This window comes from Lagopus leucura, unplaced genomic scaffold, assembly GCF_019238085.1.
Source record: "Lagopus leucura isolate 7727_CA_CO unplaced genomic scaffold, USGS_WTPT01 Super-Scaffold_100002, whole genome shotgun sequence".
Taxonomy (NCBI): domain Eukaryota; kingdom Metazoa; phylum Chordata; class Aves; order Galliformes; family Phasianidae; genus Lagopus; species Lagopus leucura.
Genome location: NW_024962263.1, coordinates 50,638,463 through 50,656,083, shown reverse-complemented (window position 1 = coordinate 50,656,083; position 17,621 = coordinate 50,638,463). Strand labels below are relative to the sequence as shown.

Here is a 17,621-nt window from a genome sequence, read left to right as displayed (position 1 = left end):
AACTGAATTCCTGCAACCTCCTCTCCTGTAGTTTTTCACGTTCTATTAAAAGCAATGTTTTGCATAAAGTAGCAGAAATGGTTGAAATATTGTATCCTATTCAAAGTTAATTTCTTTGACACTTAGTGATGCCTGCTACTTCATTCACTAAACATCTTCAGTAAAAATACTTTCTTCTTACGTTCACTGGTTGGAAATCTACCATACTCAATAGTTACTATTTATATAAGCTTGTATTTCAAATTTAAGATTTTGGTTCAAAACCAAAGAAAGCTCAGAAAGGCATTGTGAAGCAGTTGTGTTTCAGCTAGTCAGCACTGTATGGCAGCCAGAAGCACCATAAAGTTAGTATGAAGCAAAATGCAATAGAAACAAACAGTATAGCAGCAATACTGTGTGTTGTTAATGTGGTTATGGATTTCATGGCTATACATGTCACACTGTCTTTCTAATTCTCAGATACTTGAAGATCCAGTTTATGATTGTGTCATAAAACAATTAAAACAACATCAGAACACCCAACAGGATAAGTTTATAATATGCTTGAATAAAGTTGTTAAGAATTTTCCTCCTCTTGCTGACAGGTATGTCATAATTTACATGGTGAATTCATTGTAGATCTAGGGGAATAATGGAAACTATCTTGCTTTTTCTTCATGAGCTTATGTTCATGTTAAGGTTTATGAATGCAGTATTCTTTCTATTACCAAAACTTCATGGTGTGATGAAAAACTACTGTTTGGAAGTAATTATGTGCCGAGCAGAGGAAATACCTGACCTCTATCTGCAGTTAAAGAGTAAAGACTTCATCCAGATCATGAAACACAGGTAAGTGGTCACATGGCTATAAGCGTGAATAAGTAGTGTGAGCTTTTTGATAACATTGCCTGCTATTGCCTGAGCAAATGGAATCTGAGTGTTAAGTATAAGATAGTTAACTCAATGTGAGAAAAAAAAAAAACAACAAAAAAACAACCCACCTATATAGTATTAAGGTGAAACTTCAACTCCTATTCACTAGGGTATGGATTTCATCTTTAGTACGTATTGCTTTAGTTTTATTGTTACTTCTAAGTTGAACTCAATAGTATTTACATGAAGCTCTTTAAATGAAAGCAGATGTTGGTAAAATCTGAGCTGATCTTCTCTGTGTAGCAATGAAGAGAAGAACAAGGTAATAATCTTTAATTTTTGTTTTCTCTCCCTTTCTCAACTTTAGGGATGATGAAAGGCAAAGGGTTTGTTTGGATATAATATACAAGATGCTGTCTACACTGAAACCACCAGAACTTAAAGAACTTCTTCCTGGAGTGACAGGGTTCATTTCTCACCCTTCTGTAATATGTCGACAGCGCATGTATGATATTCTGATGTGGATTTATGATAATTACAGGTATGTATTCACTGCAGGTGTTGTCTTTCAGTGGTTTGAAAGCATCTATAACATTGTCTTCCAATTTCATGTCCTTCTACGTGGGATTTTCTAGTTCTCAAACAAATAACTCCAGTGGGTTGCCTCAGACCTTCTTTCATGGTGATTTAATAATTTAAACTGAGGGACAAAGGCTTAGACCTGAGCTTCAGCCCAGAACTAGAATAGTACATCGACACAGCGCAGTGGTGTAAGAAGTCTTAGTCTGATGCTCTCACTTTTTTTTTTTTCCTTGTGGCAGTGTTTATAGCTATAGTAAGAATTGCACGCTATAGAAATTTGATTGTAGTCAAGAGATGTATTAAGGCACTTTGGCACAATCTGGGTCTGTTCAATCTGGTGATATAAAGGTGTTCTTTGTTTGACTTAGAAAACAGTGTATTCTTGAAAGACTGTGCTGTTGCATCCTCTGTCTTGGTTGTATTCTGTTGTATGCTTTTGTCCAAGAATAACTGTTTACTGTTAGAATGGATGATTCTATTGAAGAACATGCAGGCAATTTTACTGCAGTGTCACTTGTGAAAAGATGCCACTGCTTTTATTCTTTTTTAACCTCCCTAACTCAGCACTACTTCTGCTGGGCCTTTATAATAAAAACCTAGCAACATATTTTCTAGCTTTCTGACTTTATTTTTCTAAATAGTGGAGAGACAAGCCATTTCTGGGAATGAAGACCTCATATTATGAAAGGAAGTGTTGTCATGTCAAGTTGTGACTTTTTATATTAATAAGGGCAGTTCCTCCTTTTCTTCCACCATTCTCATCCTCTTGTTTGTTTTTTTCTTTAATGCGTTGTTTGAGAGAAGTCACTAAGAGACATTTTTCTCCTAATGGCAGCGATCCAGAAAGCCAAGCAGATGACGATTCTCAGGAAGTGCACAGACTGGCAAAAGAAATCCTGCTTCAGGGACTGATTGATGAGAATGCTGAACTGCAGTGAGTAAACAGTGTTGTGATGACTGAAGTAATAAGTTCTTAAATTGCTCCTCCTTTGTTTATAATATGAGATGCAGTCATTAGATGTTTTAAGGTATTTTAATATGAAAGCATGACATCAAGATAATGCTACTTCCTTTTCTTGCAATGAGTTAATTTATAAGATTGTGTCCCATAACTTCTGAATTATTACACTGAATTATGGTGAATCACAGAACTATTCAACAAATCTCTAAGCCATGGAGAAATTGTTTCACCGGGCTGGTCCTAATTCTGTATTAACATTCTGAAGTTTTTGAACAAGGCTCTCGCTATACACAGACGCATAAATAGATTCAGTGTTGGAGGATGTTGAATGCCTTTAACTTTTTTTTTTTTTAGTGAAGCAGAAGATAGGAGCTCTCTGTGCTTAATCACCCATAGCACTTCTTGAGAGGAAAACAATACAAATATTTATTTATTTTTGGAGTAAACCTTTATAATATCGGTTAAATGCTGTAGAGCATGGGAGATGAATGTGCAAGTCCATGTAACTCAGCAGAAGATCCATGGTTTGAAAGGTTTAATTGTTGATGTTGTTATGTTATTGTTTTATTTAAAATTGACCTTTTTTGGAAATGTTGCATTTTCTGTTTGCAGATAAGGAGTTAAGTTACTCATTCTTACCGTTACAGATTAATTGTTAGGAATTTTTGGAGTGATGAGACAAGATTACCTGCAAATATTCTTGATCGTATGCTGATGTTGTTAAGCTCTTTATATTCTGCCAAGATTGAAACACAGTACTTGAGTCTGATCACAAATTTTCTGCTTGAAATGACCAGCAAAAGCCCAGATTATTCCAGAAAAATATTTGAGCACCCACTGTCTGAATGCAAATTTCAGGTAAATAGGAGTGTGTTATCATGTGCACAGCCATGTGACAAATTCCAATCCGTACTGTAGCTGCTGCTTTGACAAGAACAGAGTGAAGACTAATGAAAGTGTTTTTTGAATTAATAGTTAACACCTGTAACAGGGCTGGGTTATGCATGGTATATTTATGAATCAATCTTGAGCTAACCAGTCCAAATTTCAGCAAGCTTTTTTGCTGAGCTATGGGGAGTAATTATGTATTGTTTGTTTGTTTTTAATACCCAAGTTTTGCCCAAGTGTCTAGGATGGTGTTTTTGATTCTGTACTTCCATTCTGCTATCCTGTCTTTCATAGGCAAAAAGCCTCCCCTCTTACTGTTTTTATTAATTATTGTGTGTGTTTATAGGACTTTGTAATTGATTCCAGTTGGCGTTATCGAAGTACCATGCTCACACCTATGTTTGTGGAGACTCAGGCTTCACAGAGTACTAACAGGAATTCATCACAAGAAAGATCCCTTTCTATTTCTGGGTCAGTAGGTGGTCAAGTGAGAGCTACCCAAAGGCAATATGAATTTACACCTACACAGAATGTCAGTAAGTCCAGACATGAGGCCTCTGAAATTTTGTTGTTTACTGTAAGAATGATTCCATTCTTTTCATTCCTGTTGCATGTGAATATTTAATGCAGAAGTGTAAATGCACTTAATACTTAGCATTCAAGAGCTTTTATTTTTTAATGAGAAAAAGATTTATTCACATTTTTATTGGTCTGATACACCTTTAATGTTCTGCCTAATGTAGAAGTGCTTCTTGCAATCTGTTCTGCTTATGAACGCTAGGGGTTATGTTTCTAGGGGAGGGAATTCATGTGTTTCATTGAAGTTTACATGTGTTGCTCTTCTATGTTTTTCTTTACAGGCGGTAGAAGTTCTTTTAATTGGCTAACTGGAAACAGCATTGACACTTTGGCAGAGTATACAGTTCCTTCTTCCTCTGAGTCTTTGTCTTCATCCATGCTGTTAGTTAACAAACGGAGTGAAAAATTTAAACAAGCAGCATTTAAACCTGTGGGGCCAGATTTTGGGAAAAAAAGGCTGAGTTTACCTGGAAATGAAGTGGACAGCAAAACTAAAGGTGTGTGGGCCTTACAGTGCAATTTCTACATTACACGTTGGCCCTCTTTGACACTTATTTGGCTGACAGTCTTTTACCATTCTATCTGAGGTTGAATTTTACAGATCTGGTTTCCAGGAGTGTGTGTTGATAGCTGCACGAAGTATAGCAGAAAACTAGGATTGCATTAAGAACTGCTGAATTGCTAAATTGTGAGATAAAAGACCTGAATGCTTAAGGTGGTGTTCCATTTTATGCCTAGGTATAGATGATCGAGCAGAAATTTTAAGACTGCGGAGGCGTTTCTTGAAGGACCAAGAGAAAGTCAGTCTGATGTATGCTAGAAAAGGTGTGGCTGAACAGAAAAGAGAAAAGGTTTGTCATTTCAATTAAGTTTAAAACCTTGAGCCTCGGTCCCATTACAGTCTTGTTCTTTATCTCTAGAAGTAATTGTATGAAGAAAGGGTAGGTGTAAGGTACTGGTTGCTACTGTGAAAGCTTTAAGAGGTTTTATTAAAAATTGTGCTATTTTTGTGATAAGATCTATATGACAATACTTGAAATGGATACTTGGATGGAGGAAGAATAGAGCTAGATAACACTTTTGTTCTGTAGTGTGCACAAAGTGATTTTACGTGATGGAATCCCTGGTAGCAAAGGGAGATGTTCCCAGTAGGAGCTCTTTATGGTAGTCATCCCAAAAATTAGAAACCCTGAAGTAAGAATACTTCACAGAATTAGTTGAAGAAACTTATCAGTTATCTGAAGGTAAACTCAAAAATGTGATACAGCCAATAGACTGATGTGAGCTGTTGAGGACCTTCAATCTGAAGGAAGCTCAGTAAGTAATAAGCATTTACTGAGTATTTATTAAAGCTTGGTACAGTATGGGTTTATTAGTTGTTACATATTCATGATTAGTTTAAATAGACTTTAGCAGTTTTTCAAAGGTTTGTGTGACTAAATTAACATGTATTATTGTCCAAAAATGACAGCAGTTTAAGAAGAACAAAGTAACCCAGGATTGAGAGTTAATTTTTGAGACATGCTTGTAATTCTTTGCAGCTGCAGACAGCTGTATTAGTTGAACCTATGTCTGGGAGTACCACACAAACACCTATTTTTTGTCAGTTTATTTACTTGTAGACCAAAGTTCCCCTTTCCTCCTACTCTGCAAGAAAAAGAACCTGTTAAAAAAAAATGATCACTCTGACAGTCCAAAAACAAATGAAAAAAATCTGGTGTTCCGCACCAAAAGACTGGAGGAGACCATAAATGTATCCAAGACTCCTTAAACTTTCCAAGAGATCTGTTGCACATAAACACATACGGATCTCTGTGCATTATGTTAGTACTTTACCCCATAGGTCAACAGGAAAAAGGAGATTCTGAGCAAGAAAGTATTTGGAGATTGCTTTAGGAAAGCCCTAATTTCTTAATTTCCCCCAAGAGATTTTTTCTGGAAGTTTTTTGATAATCATCCCTTTCAAGCTGTGGAATAAGAATGGTCTGAAATGACAGTATCCAAAATGTTTAAAGAGAGTTAAAAATCAAGCTTTTTTTCTTTCCCTCTTCAGTGTATGCATACATCCACTGTCTGCTGGTTTAACTGGTAAAGGCAGAAATTACAAGTAAAATTCTGGGCTTCAGAATCACTGCTGATTTCTTTTATAGCCTGTCCATGCTGTGAAAAGAAAAGGGAAAAAAAAAAAAAAAAAAGATGAGTTTTATGTATATGTATTAGTAATTCTTGTTCAATTTAATTGAATTTTTTCAAGCCTCAACAACAGGCAAGACAGCTTTTTAACCACTAGTTTACAACAGTTTTATTACAGTTTGGTTTAAGTTTTATTAGGAAGCAGTTCTTCCAATCATCCTCCTTCCTTTCCCTTCCTATCCCACTGTGTGAAATAAAACAGTCACTTTACCAGCCTCATGTTACTTTGCTCATGTTTGGCCAGGCTCTGAGAACCCTCATCTAATTGCATGGTGTGACTCAGCTTGCAGGCAGTAATTCACTACACTGTAATAGCTCACTGGCTTTCAACAGTAATTATTCTCCATTTAAAAAAATAAAAAAATAAATAAACACTTCAGTACTACGTGTATGGAAGCAGGAACTACAGGACATTAATATTAAATGGCTAAAGTAACTCTGTGGAAGAGACTTTGGAGTTCTTAACTGATTAAGATTATTTTGCATTTAATCATATTTCACCTTTAAAGTACTTGTTTAATAATCATGGCAGAAGCTTATAAAACACTACAAAAATACTCTTGCTTATTATGTCCTGTCCAGATACAGCTCTTTCTAATTAATGACTTTTTTCTTTAACATGAGCAATGCATTTCAGGAGATGAAATCTGAGCTGAAGATGAAGTTTGATGGCCAGGTTACTTTGTACAGAAGTTACCGTGTGGGAGACCTTCCTGACATCCAGATTGAACACTCCAGCCTCATTGCCCCTCTACAGGGCCTCGCCCAGGTGTGTCTGCTTTTCAAATGCCATTTCTGTGTTTTGGTAGGAACAATGAGGTGCAGTTGGGCAGCTGCTTTCAAAATTGTTGTTTTGTCATCAGCCACCATGATGTGCTTTCAAAGAGCCTGTTTTGAGGGACAATATTTCTCCTGCCCCTGGGCTGGTGCAGCAATGAGAGAAGATGCCTTGTATGTTGCCTCACTTGAGCAATTGAACACAGAGGATCTAGGATATCAGCTGTTGTTGCCTCTGAGCTCCTGGGCTTGAGAAACAAATTAGAGACATTATTGGGAAAGGACATCTCACTGTATAATAACAAAATTGTCACTTTTGTTCTTTCACATGGCTGCAGTGCAGTGGTAAAAGTACAGGTGAAGTTCTGTGGACGTACTGGACTTAGATGTGTCAGTAAAGCTGATCCAATATTCCTTTTCTTGTCTGGGAATGGCAGAAACTATAAGCTGATCTTATATTTTGCAATGTTTGAGATGTCACAGTATTCCTGATGATCTTTGTATTTGATTTCTTTTGATGGTCTCTTATTTCTGTCTGAAGGGGGAAGTAGTGCAATCATGAGTTATCTGAACAACTTTAGATCAAGAGTTAGACCAAAGTCCAGTCCTGTGATAGACCACTGTATGGGATTATATTACATTTGCAACAGTGTTCCTGGGTTGAAGAAGTGCCTTTAAATCTCAGATGGTACCACCTGTGTGCATGTATCTCTCTCCACTAGCTCCCTCAATGCTGGGGGCTGGATTTTCTTACACATTGACATTTTCTGGGTTTTTTTGCTTATTTTTCCTAAAGCCCTCTTCTCTGGCCATAAGATGATACAAAGTTTCTGATTTCTGTAGCAGGAATTGTGAATATGTGAAAACTGTAAATTTTCCCTGACCGCCAACGCTCTGGCACAGAGCCTACATTGTCTTCCAGTTTATATAGAAAAATTAAGATAGAATTTGAATTTGTTGTACAGAAAGTCTGAAATAATTGCCAGTATAGAAGCTGGGCACACCAGAGCAATTTTTCCACTCCCAAACAGCATCTATGTAGGGGCTGGGTTAGCGGATGGTTCATATTTCTTAATTTAATTATTATTTTACTGTGTCACAATAAAGTTCAGTGACTGTATTGCTTTTGTTACGATTTACAGAAAGATCCAACATTTGCCAAGCAACTCTTCAGCAGTTTGTTTGGGGGAATTTTTCATGAGGTGGAAAAATCTAAAATTCTCTCTGAGAAAAAAGTCATCATCCAGAAGCTGCTGAAGGACTTCAATAATTTCCTCAGTACAAGCCTTTCTTACTTCCCACCATTCATTGCGTGCATCCAGGTAAATCTTAGTCTGTGACATGAAAGTAGAGGACTATAATGTCTCAGTGTGTGGTAAAACCAGTGGTACACATTACTGAAATTTAGGCAAAGGTGGATGGAGTACTTCAAATATGGCCTTACTGTGGCAAAGTAGAAGGGGAGGATCACCTCCCTTGATCTGCTTGCCTCGCTCTTGTTAATGCACCCCAGGATCCCATTGGTCGTCTTAGCCATGGAGGCACACTGCTGGCTCATGGCCAACCTGTTATCCACCAGGACACCCAGGTCCTTCTCCTCAGAGTTCCTTCCCAGCAGGTCATCCCCTAACCTGTACTGATGCATGAGGTTATTTGTACACAGGTGGGTGCAAGACTCTATGCTTGATTTTGTTGAATCTCACGAGTGAGGTTCCTCTCCACCCATCTCTCCAATCTGTCCAGGTCTCATTGAATGGTAGCATAGCCTTTCTGAATTGTGCCAGACATTCTTCCCAGCTACGCATCATCAGCAAACTTGTTGAGAGAGTACTTTACCCCTTCATCAGCTGTGAGAAAAATTGACAAGACTATGCAGATGTTGTGGTGCTGATATTTCCGTTTCTGGGTAGTAGCTGTCAGATGGATTGCTGTTAGCATCTCTTGCTTATTTTTCAGCAGCCTTTTCAATTAGGTCTTCTGAGGTAGTTGTTTAGCAATCTTCACTAATGAGGGAAAGGTTTGTTTCTGCCAAAGACTGAGTTGGTGCATCACAGCTTCATCATTGAAAAGTAAACTCATGCCTTTCTGATTTGTTTCTGTGTGCTTCTGTGCTTCTAATGCTATGAGAATATGCTGGCTTGGAATAGTTTGTGAACTTCATATTCTACCCCAAGTTTTAGAAATTAAAAAAGCTTGTCCAAGTGCTGTTACATAACCACTGCCGCTGCATTTAATGTTTCATATCATCTGCGTTGATCTTAGTGCTGTATCTATCAATCTTTTTTTTTTGAATGAGAAATAGTAGTTTCCTCTTTCTGTTACTGAAATCTAAACATTCTGGTGATAGATGTCTTTCATAATACAGGAGGAATATCTAGTTCAGACTAGCTTTTCAAATACACAGGCTGCTTCTAAGTACTTGTATTTACACATCTGAGAAAGTGTAATTTGTTGTTTACTTTCTTCTGTGCAGCTGCATAAAAGGTCAAATTCTGTGGGGATATTTCTGGGCTGTCTTGGTATTTTTTGAGCCAGCATCTCACAATAGCTATCTGTTAATATTCCCTTTTGCCATATTCCCTCATTTCCATTATTTGTGTTGCACTATGCTCTCCATTACACTCTATTTAAAATGCTTTTGTGTGGGGCTACATTTTTACCTGAATAGATGGAAAATCAAAATTCAAAAAATAGGTAAGTTATCAGACAAAAATATGGACTTCATAACAGTGCCAAGAGCATCTCGTTGTCATCCCTACTGAATAAAGAAAGAACAGCAGCTCAAAGGCAAGGCTCAGCTTGTGTATTTGAGCATCCTGCATAACTGTGAGAGGAAGTCTTTTTCCCAACATGGAACAAAGTTTATATTGTTGAGAAGAGAGGGCTGGGAGAGGAAAAGAGAGCGAGCACGTGATGTGGAGGTTGCCACTTTTGTTGGCTTGGCCAGTTGGAAGCAGAGTTTCTGCTTCCTGTATGCCAACAGCATAATAAATATTGGCATGTGTGAGAAAGGCTGCCTGCTTCACTGCGCCTTTCTTGTGGTTGTTTCACTTTTGGTCTTCTACAGGTTAAATTCCCATCAGAAGAGTAACTTGATGACAAAAGGAGCTGTTTCCATCTTCAGGGATAATCTTAAAGTTGTCTGTGAGGCTCTGGGGTTGGTCTTTAGGACAGATTAAAAAACAGCTGAAATACTGAGAAAGAACCTAAATCCATTCCATAAGTTTATACAGACTGTGTAGAAATCCCTAGCCTCTGAAGGACCTATCATTGTATATAAATACTTCAGCTATTAGGCTGACTTGGATGTTGTTCCTCCTTATCTTGAACATATAGTGCAAACAGAGACAGAAAACACTGTGTGTGAAGCAAAGAACATTCTCCCTGCTTTTAGAAGATAAGTGATGGTACAGTCACCACCTTTGATGTGGGATGATGTCTGTAAATTGTAAGAGTGTTCTCCAGATACACTGTTATATTTGCACAATTCTTACACTTCTCATATGCATAGTTGGTAAAGGGCTTTTAGTCTTACCTTAACACAGCTATTCTTAATTTTTTAGGTTGTGCAGTTGGCATTGCATCTCTGATATAACCCTTAAGAGCTGGCAAAGGACTGATATGTGTGTATATATATCTTATGTCTGAAACATGTAGTTGAAATTGCCTGAATAGCATTTGAAGCCTATGCAGGCCCCTCATTGAGATCCACATGGTCTGTGACACAGGAAGCTACAAGAAGCTGTTCGTTTTTCTCTTTTGTACTGAGCACAGATAGAATTGGCAGGAGTCTCAGCATTGCAAGATGTGTAATGGATTTCCTTTAGCCAAATTCGTATTTATCTGTTTGCAGTATGTACAGACTGTACAAATATCTGATATATTTGTCTGTATTGGCTGTAATGACTTAAGTATTAAAAAGAAGCTTTGGGTAGCCAGGAAAGTTTATCCTTATGAAAGGGTTATTCTGCAGTTGAACTGATCTTCAAAAGGGTAAAGATTTCAGAAATCCTGTCTTTAAATCAGGCAGGACTAGATGAGCACCAATAAATGAGTCTAATGAGAATCTTCAGGATGCAAAAACAGGGTAAGTGCGTGGCTAGGAAGCATTCATCTTGGTTAATTAGACATTGGTGGGTAGCAAGAATATGCTGTGTACTATGTTAAGGAAGGATAACAGCTGTGTAGCAGGCGTCGCACTATCAGCAAAAAGAGGGGAAGATTCAGACCATGACTGTGTTCATTTCTCTCCTCTTTGCCGCTTTCAGTGTGATTCTTTTTAGAGAATTGTCTGGAAGATCTGTCAGGTGTCGCAGGTTGAAGTGTATGTGCAGAGCAACTGTTCCTTGTTACATCCAGTTTTCTTTTGTGAGGCAGCTTCAGTCCTCACCCTGGAGAGGCAGTGAAGTGCAGGGGTTGTTCTCTGTCCTAAGAGCAGCAACAAAGGAAAAAAAAAAAAAAAAGGGAATGGAATGCTTTTTTTTTTCTTTTCTTTTTTCAGAGTTGGGAACTTGTGGAAATTTTACTGCCTCTTTTCAGAGTTCACAAAAGGGATAGGTGGCTGGTCTGTGAAAGGTAGCTGTCAGCAACTATACAGTATGTATTAGACCAGGTAGACAACTTGTTTTGTCTTACAGGAGATAAGTTACAAGCACAGAGAGCTGCTGGAGCTGGATTCAGCTAACGTGAGCACGAGCTGCCTCGCAAGCCTACAGCAGCCTGTAGGCATCCTTCTTCTGGAGCACGCCCTGATGGCACTGTCCCCTGCAGAGGAGCCCCCGTCAAAGCGGATGCGTGGCAGGACGGAGCTCCCTCCAGATGTCATCAAATGGCTTGAGCTTGCAAAGTAAATTATTGCTTGAGATAAGTTACTCCTGTCAGGTTTGCCTTGTGAAGAACTGCATCTTTGTAGATCCTGGAATTTCTTTTCAGTCTTTCCCTTTGTTAGAATTCAACATGCTTTTAACTTCTTGTTGGTTAATTACTGTCTTTCTGTTAGAGCAATTAGACTTAACAGATGTTCACCCTGGCAATGCTGCTACACTGCTAAAAACAAAAGCAACAAAACTTCCTATCTTGCAATTGCAGGAGTTTCCAGTGTTCAGGTATTCTCCTACAAGATTAAGTTTGTCTACTTATATATGTAATGTTATTGCTGATTGAATGTAGGTTTTTTAAATTTTATTTTCAGTAGTTTATATTTGCATTGATTTACCTCTGTTCAACTGATTAAAAGCTTTCCCTTCTCCTTGTTGATAGGCTTTACCGGTCTCTGGGAGATTATGATGTCCTTCGTGGTATTTTCAGTGGTAAGATCGGGACTAAGAAAATTACACAGCAAGCATTGCTGGCAGAAGCAAGGAGTGATTATGCTGAAGCAGCTAAATGTTATGACGAGGTAAAATGACAACAAGAATGCTTAGTTTCATAAATCTTTCTCATGGCTTAAAGCTAAGAAGCCAAAACTGAACGTTTTGAGAACGAGCATATTGTTCAAAATGTCCTTCTGTTTGATTGATGGTTAAGTCTGTAATGATGTGGGAACAGATGCCACAAGCAGTCACAACGGAGCAGAAAGCATGCTGCTCTTTAACTCGTTGTTACAAAGCTTCATATCTGTCCTTACCTCATTGCAGCCTTCCAGTACTTAAAGGGAGCTTATAAACAGGAGGGGAGTCAACTCTTCGAAAGGGTAGGTAGCAGCAGGACAAGAGGAAATGGTTTTAAGTTTAACAAGGGAAGGATTAGGTTGGATGTCAGGGGGAAGTTCTTCACAGAGAGAGTGGTAAGGTGCTGGAACAGGCTGCCCAGAGAGGCTGTGGATGCCCCGTCCCTGGAGGTGTTCAAGGCCAGATTGGATGTGGCCCTGGGCAGCCTGGTCTGGTATTACATGGGGAGGTTGGTGGCCCTGCCTGTGCTGGGGGGGGGTTGGAGTTTGATGATCCTTAAGGTCCCTTCCAACCCAGGCCATTCTGTGATTCTTGCCTAAGCAGACAAGTAGAACTCCATGGGCATGCTACCTTTGTGAGAGCAAACTGCCTGTGTTCATAGCAGATCTCAATTGTGGGTACAAATAAAGAAGGAACTCTTATTATTCTTTTAAAGACTTTTCAGAAATGCGGGTTTACTGAAGATGGCTATCTGAAATTAATTTTTATATAAATATTATTTCAATCCTGACTAGCTTCAATTTTCTGCGTTTAATATTGCTGCCACATTCTGGCAAATGGATAAATGTTTTTATGAGAGATGATCAACTATTCTGAAGTTATTTGTGACTTGATCAGAAGCTGACATGATTTAAAACTGTGTGAACCTTCCTCTCCCTTAAATTGATTCCCTAGGCACTTTCCAAAGAAGACTGGGAAGATGGGGACCCAACTGAAGCAGAGAAAGACTTCTGGGAACTTGCATCTCTGGAATGCTATGACCACCTCACAGAGTGGAAGTCTCTGGAGTATTGTGCTACTGTTAATATTGACAGTGGTAAACCTCCAGACTTGAGCAAAACATGGAATGATCCATTTTATCAGGTGTTTACAAATTATTTTGATACTGCATTACTGTCTCTGCACGGATACAGTAATGTGATTGTGGTTGGAATTCAGTTGTGTAATTTGGGTTAATTTAATTATGGAAGTTAGCAGAGATCCTTACACGTAAATATTAGAAGCAGTTACTTCTGTTATTTTTAGAATGTTTCATTTTGACCTAGAATCTATGGCTGATCATACAGTGCCAGGTTTAACTGCCACTGCTGCTGACACTTACCTGTGTCACTTCTTCTCTTGCACATCTTGAGAGTTAGCAGATCACTGGTACAGAGACTCACAATATTTACTGAGTACTTCCAGAGCCTATCAGAAAAGGCTGCCTTTGATCTGTTTGCAAATTGAAATGCATCTTCAGGGAATTTAAGAAAACAGTTGAAAATATTATCATATATTTTATCCGCCACAGATAAGAAAAAGTTGATCATGTAATATTCGTTGCCTAGAAATAAAGCCTACGTTTTCACCTTCCAGGAGACATATCTGCCCTATATAATACGCAGTAAGTTGAAGCTACTGCTCAATGGGGAAAATGACCAGACTTTGCTGACTTTCATTGATGAGGCAATGAAGACAGAACAGAAGAAAGCTCTGATAGAAATGCATTACAGCCAAGAACTTAGTCTACTTTACATCCTGCAAGATGATTTTGACAGAGCCAAATATTACATTGGCAACGGCATGCAGATCTTCATGCAGGTAAAAATCGCTGCTGCTCTTGATGTGATTTTTCTGTATAAACGTAAGGAACAGTGAAACTTGTTGCTGTTGCTGCTACTAGATTATATGCTTCTATACTTGCTTAAAGCAGACCCGTTGTCAGGTTATAAGTCTATTAAATAATTCACAAAAGATTTGATTGTAGAGCATATTCTATAGTAGCATAAGATGAATAGCTTGCAGAGCATTGAATAGACCATGTTGTAAATTCTGTATATGAGATCTTTTATTGTGTCCTTTGCCTTTCAGAGCTATTCCAGTATTGATACTTTGTTATACCAAAGTCGAATGAGCAAACTGCAGTCTGTACAATCTTTGACAGAAATACAGGATTTCATCAATTTTATGACCAAAACAAGTAAATATATATTAAGTTTATTTTGTTTCCATTGTATTGAATAGTTCTGATTTTCTGAACTTGTAATTTGTCTCCACGCCCAGAGGACTGAGCTCCTGTTTGAGGGAGCATGGGTCTGGAATTACTTCGTACTGTCTTCTTGACAGAGAACTATTGTAGTTGTGTAAGATAGGCTTCAAGGTAATTTGGTGTTCTTTTGCAAAGCTTTATTAGCCTAGCTGTTGTCATAAAAGTATCTCTTTAAATGAGGAAGTAATGAACTAACGTTTTTGTTGGTGTCACTTCTGGTAGCAAAGCAGTTAGCAGGGGTAAAAGATAGATGAAATATGTCATTTATAGCTACTGTGGTTGGCATGAAATATTAATTCATGCATATAAATATAATTATATATTAAATTAACAGTTCCACTGTATTCCAGCATACTTCCATATTGAAGGTAGCTAGTGCTGGTGATTTGCAGTGACAGCTGACCTTGATGTCCATGTTGAATCTTCTGTGCTGCAGCAATAACCAAAAATATCAGCACAAAATAACGCATTTAACGCAAATTCAAAAACGCAACTGCACTTTTGGGGTTTGATTATTACATTTTGTGTGGGTCTAGGGCCTTTTTCATGCTGTTTGGATCTAGATGCTTTTAAAGTATTCCATGTTGATTTCTAGGTAACTTAACTTCACGGGCTAAGTCCCTGAAGAGACTTCTCAGAACTTGGACAAGCAGATATCCAGATGCTAAAATGGATCCCATGAACATCTGGGATGATATCATTACAAATCGGTAAGATGAGATTTTCAGTAAGCATAAATTCTGTGTGACTGTTGACTTCTGAGAGATGCTTTTTCTAACACGGCTTGTTTACAAGGAGGGTGCCACCGATCCAGTGTATTCCTTTTCTTTTAAGTGATCTTAACAGCTTTATAATGGGTTGCTTTTTGTGAGACTAACTCATGATGGGAAAAAAAAAAAAGGAGTTTCAGAAGCAGATGGAGAATAAACAATGTTTTGATAAGGAAACAAGTGTTACTTAAGGCATTTTTTTGCATCAGCAACTACATACACAGTACAAAAATGCTGACAAGAAGTCAAGCTGTCCCACTTCAGCAGCTCTCGAACACACCCGCATGTAGTTGAGTAGGTTAGCTGTATTTAACTCAATATATCACCACCCAAAGGGCTCATACGTTATGGATAAAAATGCTTACGTACTCTGTGGTCAGTGTTAAAGTTGGGGAGTGTGCAAGAGAAGATCAGCCCTATCACACTGCATACTTCTGATGTTTATAGGAGGGTTAATGACCACTGCAGTGACCAAGGCAGTAATCTGCTGCACAACTGATGCTAGAAAGAACAAAGTTTCTCTAGAGGCTGTTGTGGATTAGCTCCAAAGAAACGAATGTTTTTTCACATCTGAACGTTTTCTGTTCTCTCCATGGTATTCATCTCCATGCCAATCCAGCCTTCCTGTGCAGATTTAGTTTTTCACTTTTTGTGGAGACAGTTTATTTAACAGCTCTTCTGATACCCTCTGGGCACTAATTTACTGTCTCTTGGGCTCAGGAAAGCATGGATATGGAAAGAGCTTATATTAGTTAAATATGAAGAAGAATACATGGAGTAGTGCTCTGCTTTACAAAGTCTCAAAACATTTGATTTGCATGGTTGTCAGTGTCTTAAACAGTTCTATATGCTGTTAGAAATAATTTGCCACAAATTAGTTAGAAAAGATGTGCCTTTATTCAATGCCAAGGCCTGCTCCTGACTGAAGTAGTGATTGGACAAGAATGGCCTCAAGTTGCTCCAGAGGAGGTTCAGGTTGGATATTAGGAAACATTCCTTCTCTGGAAGAGTGGTCAGTGGCACAGGCTGCCCAGGGAGGTGGGGGAGTCAGTCACTGTCCCTGGAGGTGATCGAGAAACGTGGAGATGTGGTATTAGGAGACACGAGTTAGTGGGGAAACGGTAGTGGTAGCTGGATGATTGAACTGGATTATCTTGGAGGTCTTTTCCAACCCTTGTGATTCTGTAATTTTTTTCCTGCACTGAGTAACAGCCTACATGATGAGAGATGCTATTGAATTAGATTGGATTAATTGTAGAATAAAAAGGAGTTAGCACTGGTTCACGCAATTCTGTTTTAAGAATCTGAGTACAGTCACTACCTTTTTTTTTTCTTCTGCAATGTAGATTTTAAAGTGCCTTGTTTACATGCCTCAGTATTGTATATACTGAATTCCTGCTTTGCATGAAACACAGCCTGGCACACTTCTGTCAGTTTGGAACTGAAGCTATGGCTAGGTGAACTTGGAGGTGGTTGTAGCTATGCTTAAAAGAACAAACCAACAGAAGATCCCACTCTATTAGGAATGTTTTCTGCTACTTAATCTCATTGATTAAAGATCCTGGAATGCTCTCAGGGTCAACCTGTCCCTGGTTGTTACGTTGAGACTCCTTGCAGAGTACGTTTATCCTTTACTAAATGTGAAATTACTATAATTTGCCATTTCTTCTTAGCTTTTTTTCTCTTGCTGTCAAAGTTCAACGCTTTGGGACATATATTCCCTTGCCTGGGTGCCAGAGTGATTTGTGCTCTTGTCGTTGTGCAGGTGCTTCTTTCTTGATAAGCTGCAAGAGAAATTTCTCTGTGATCAGGCCAATGATAGTATGGAGGTGGATGAAGAAAGTGGTGTTGGAGACCAAATGGAAGTAGATCAACAGGATGAAGACATTCACTCAATGATTAGAAGCTGCAAATTTAACATGAAACTGAAGATGATAGAAAGCGCCAGGAAACAGGTGCCTACTGTCTGCTAGCTTCCAATTTTGTGAGAAAATACAAACTGAAAACATCTTAAGTCTACTAGTGTGCATTTTTGCAAGGGCAGAGCTTGTCTCTGCTTGATCCTGTTGTCCAGGTCATTTTGAAAGCTCAAGAAATTCAGCTCTTCAGAGAGAGAAAACAGAGAAAAGTTAATTAAAAACTTGATGATAATATATCATTACTGGAAATGTGCCTGAAGGCCCCTTTGATCCACAGATGGTTTCTAACGCTGAAGTGCAGATAAAGTATCTTAGTCATTAATGGATAGGATGCTTGTTGCCAAACAATATGCTCTCTTATTTACAAACAATCTCTTCTATACAAGAACACAAACTAAATTC

At 38.4% G+C, this 17,621-nt stretch overlaps 1 protein-coding gene across 1 annotated transcript in view; it reads left to right on the top strand.

Moving 5' to 3' along the window:
* The window catches only part of PRKDC (protein kinase, DNA-activated, catalytic subunit), a 104,434-nt gene that overhangs the window by 69,615 nt on the left and 17,198 nt on the right, over positions 1-17,621 (top strand). The window contains 17 exon segments of the mRNA XM_042869484.1: positions 460-584; positions 679-828; positions 1,220-1,393; positions 2,270-2,368; positions 3,043-3,253; positions 3,630-3,819; positions 4,144-4,359; positions 4,601-4,713; positions 6,693-6,824; positions 7,975-8,154; positions 11,470-11,678; positions 12,092-12,230; positions 13,177-13,365; positions 13,858-14,082; positions 14,353-14,461; positions 15,126-15,240; positions 17,066-17,255. Of these exon segments, the coding sequence (XP_042725418.1) occupies positions 460-584; positions 679-828; positions 1,220-1,393; positions 2,270-2,368; positions 3,043-3,253; positions 3,630-3,819; positions 4,144-4,359; positions 4,601-4,713; positions 6,693-6,824; positions 7,975-8,154; positions 11,470-11,678; positions 12,092-12,230; positions 13,177-13,365; positions 13,858-14,082; positions 14,353-14,461; positions 15,126-15,240; positions 17,066-17,255 (2,766 nt within the window).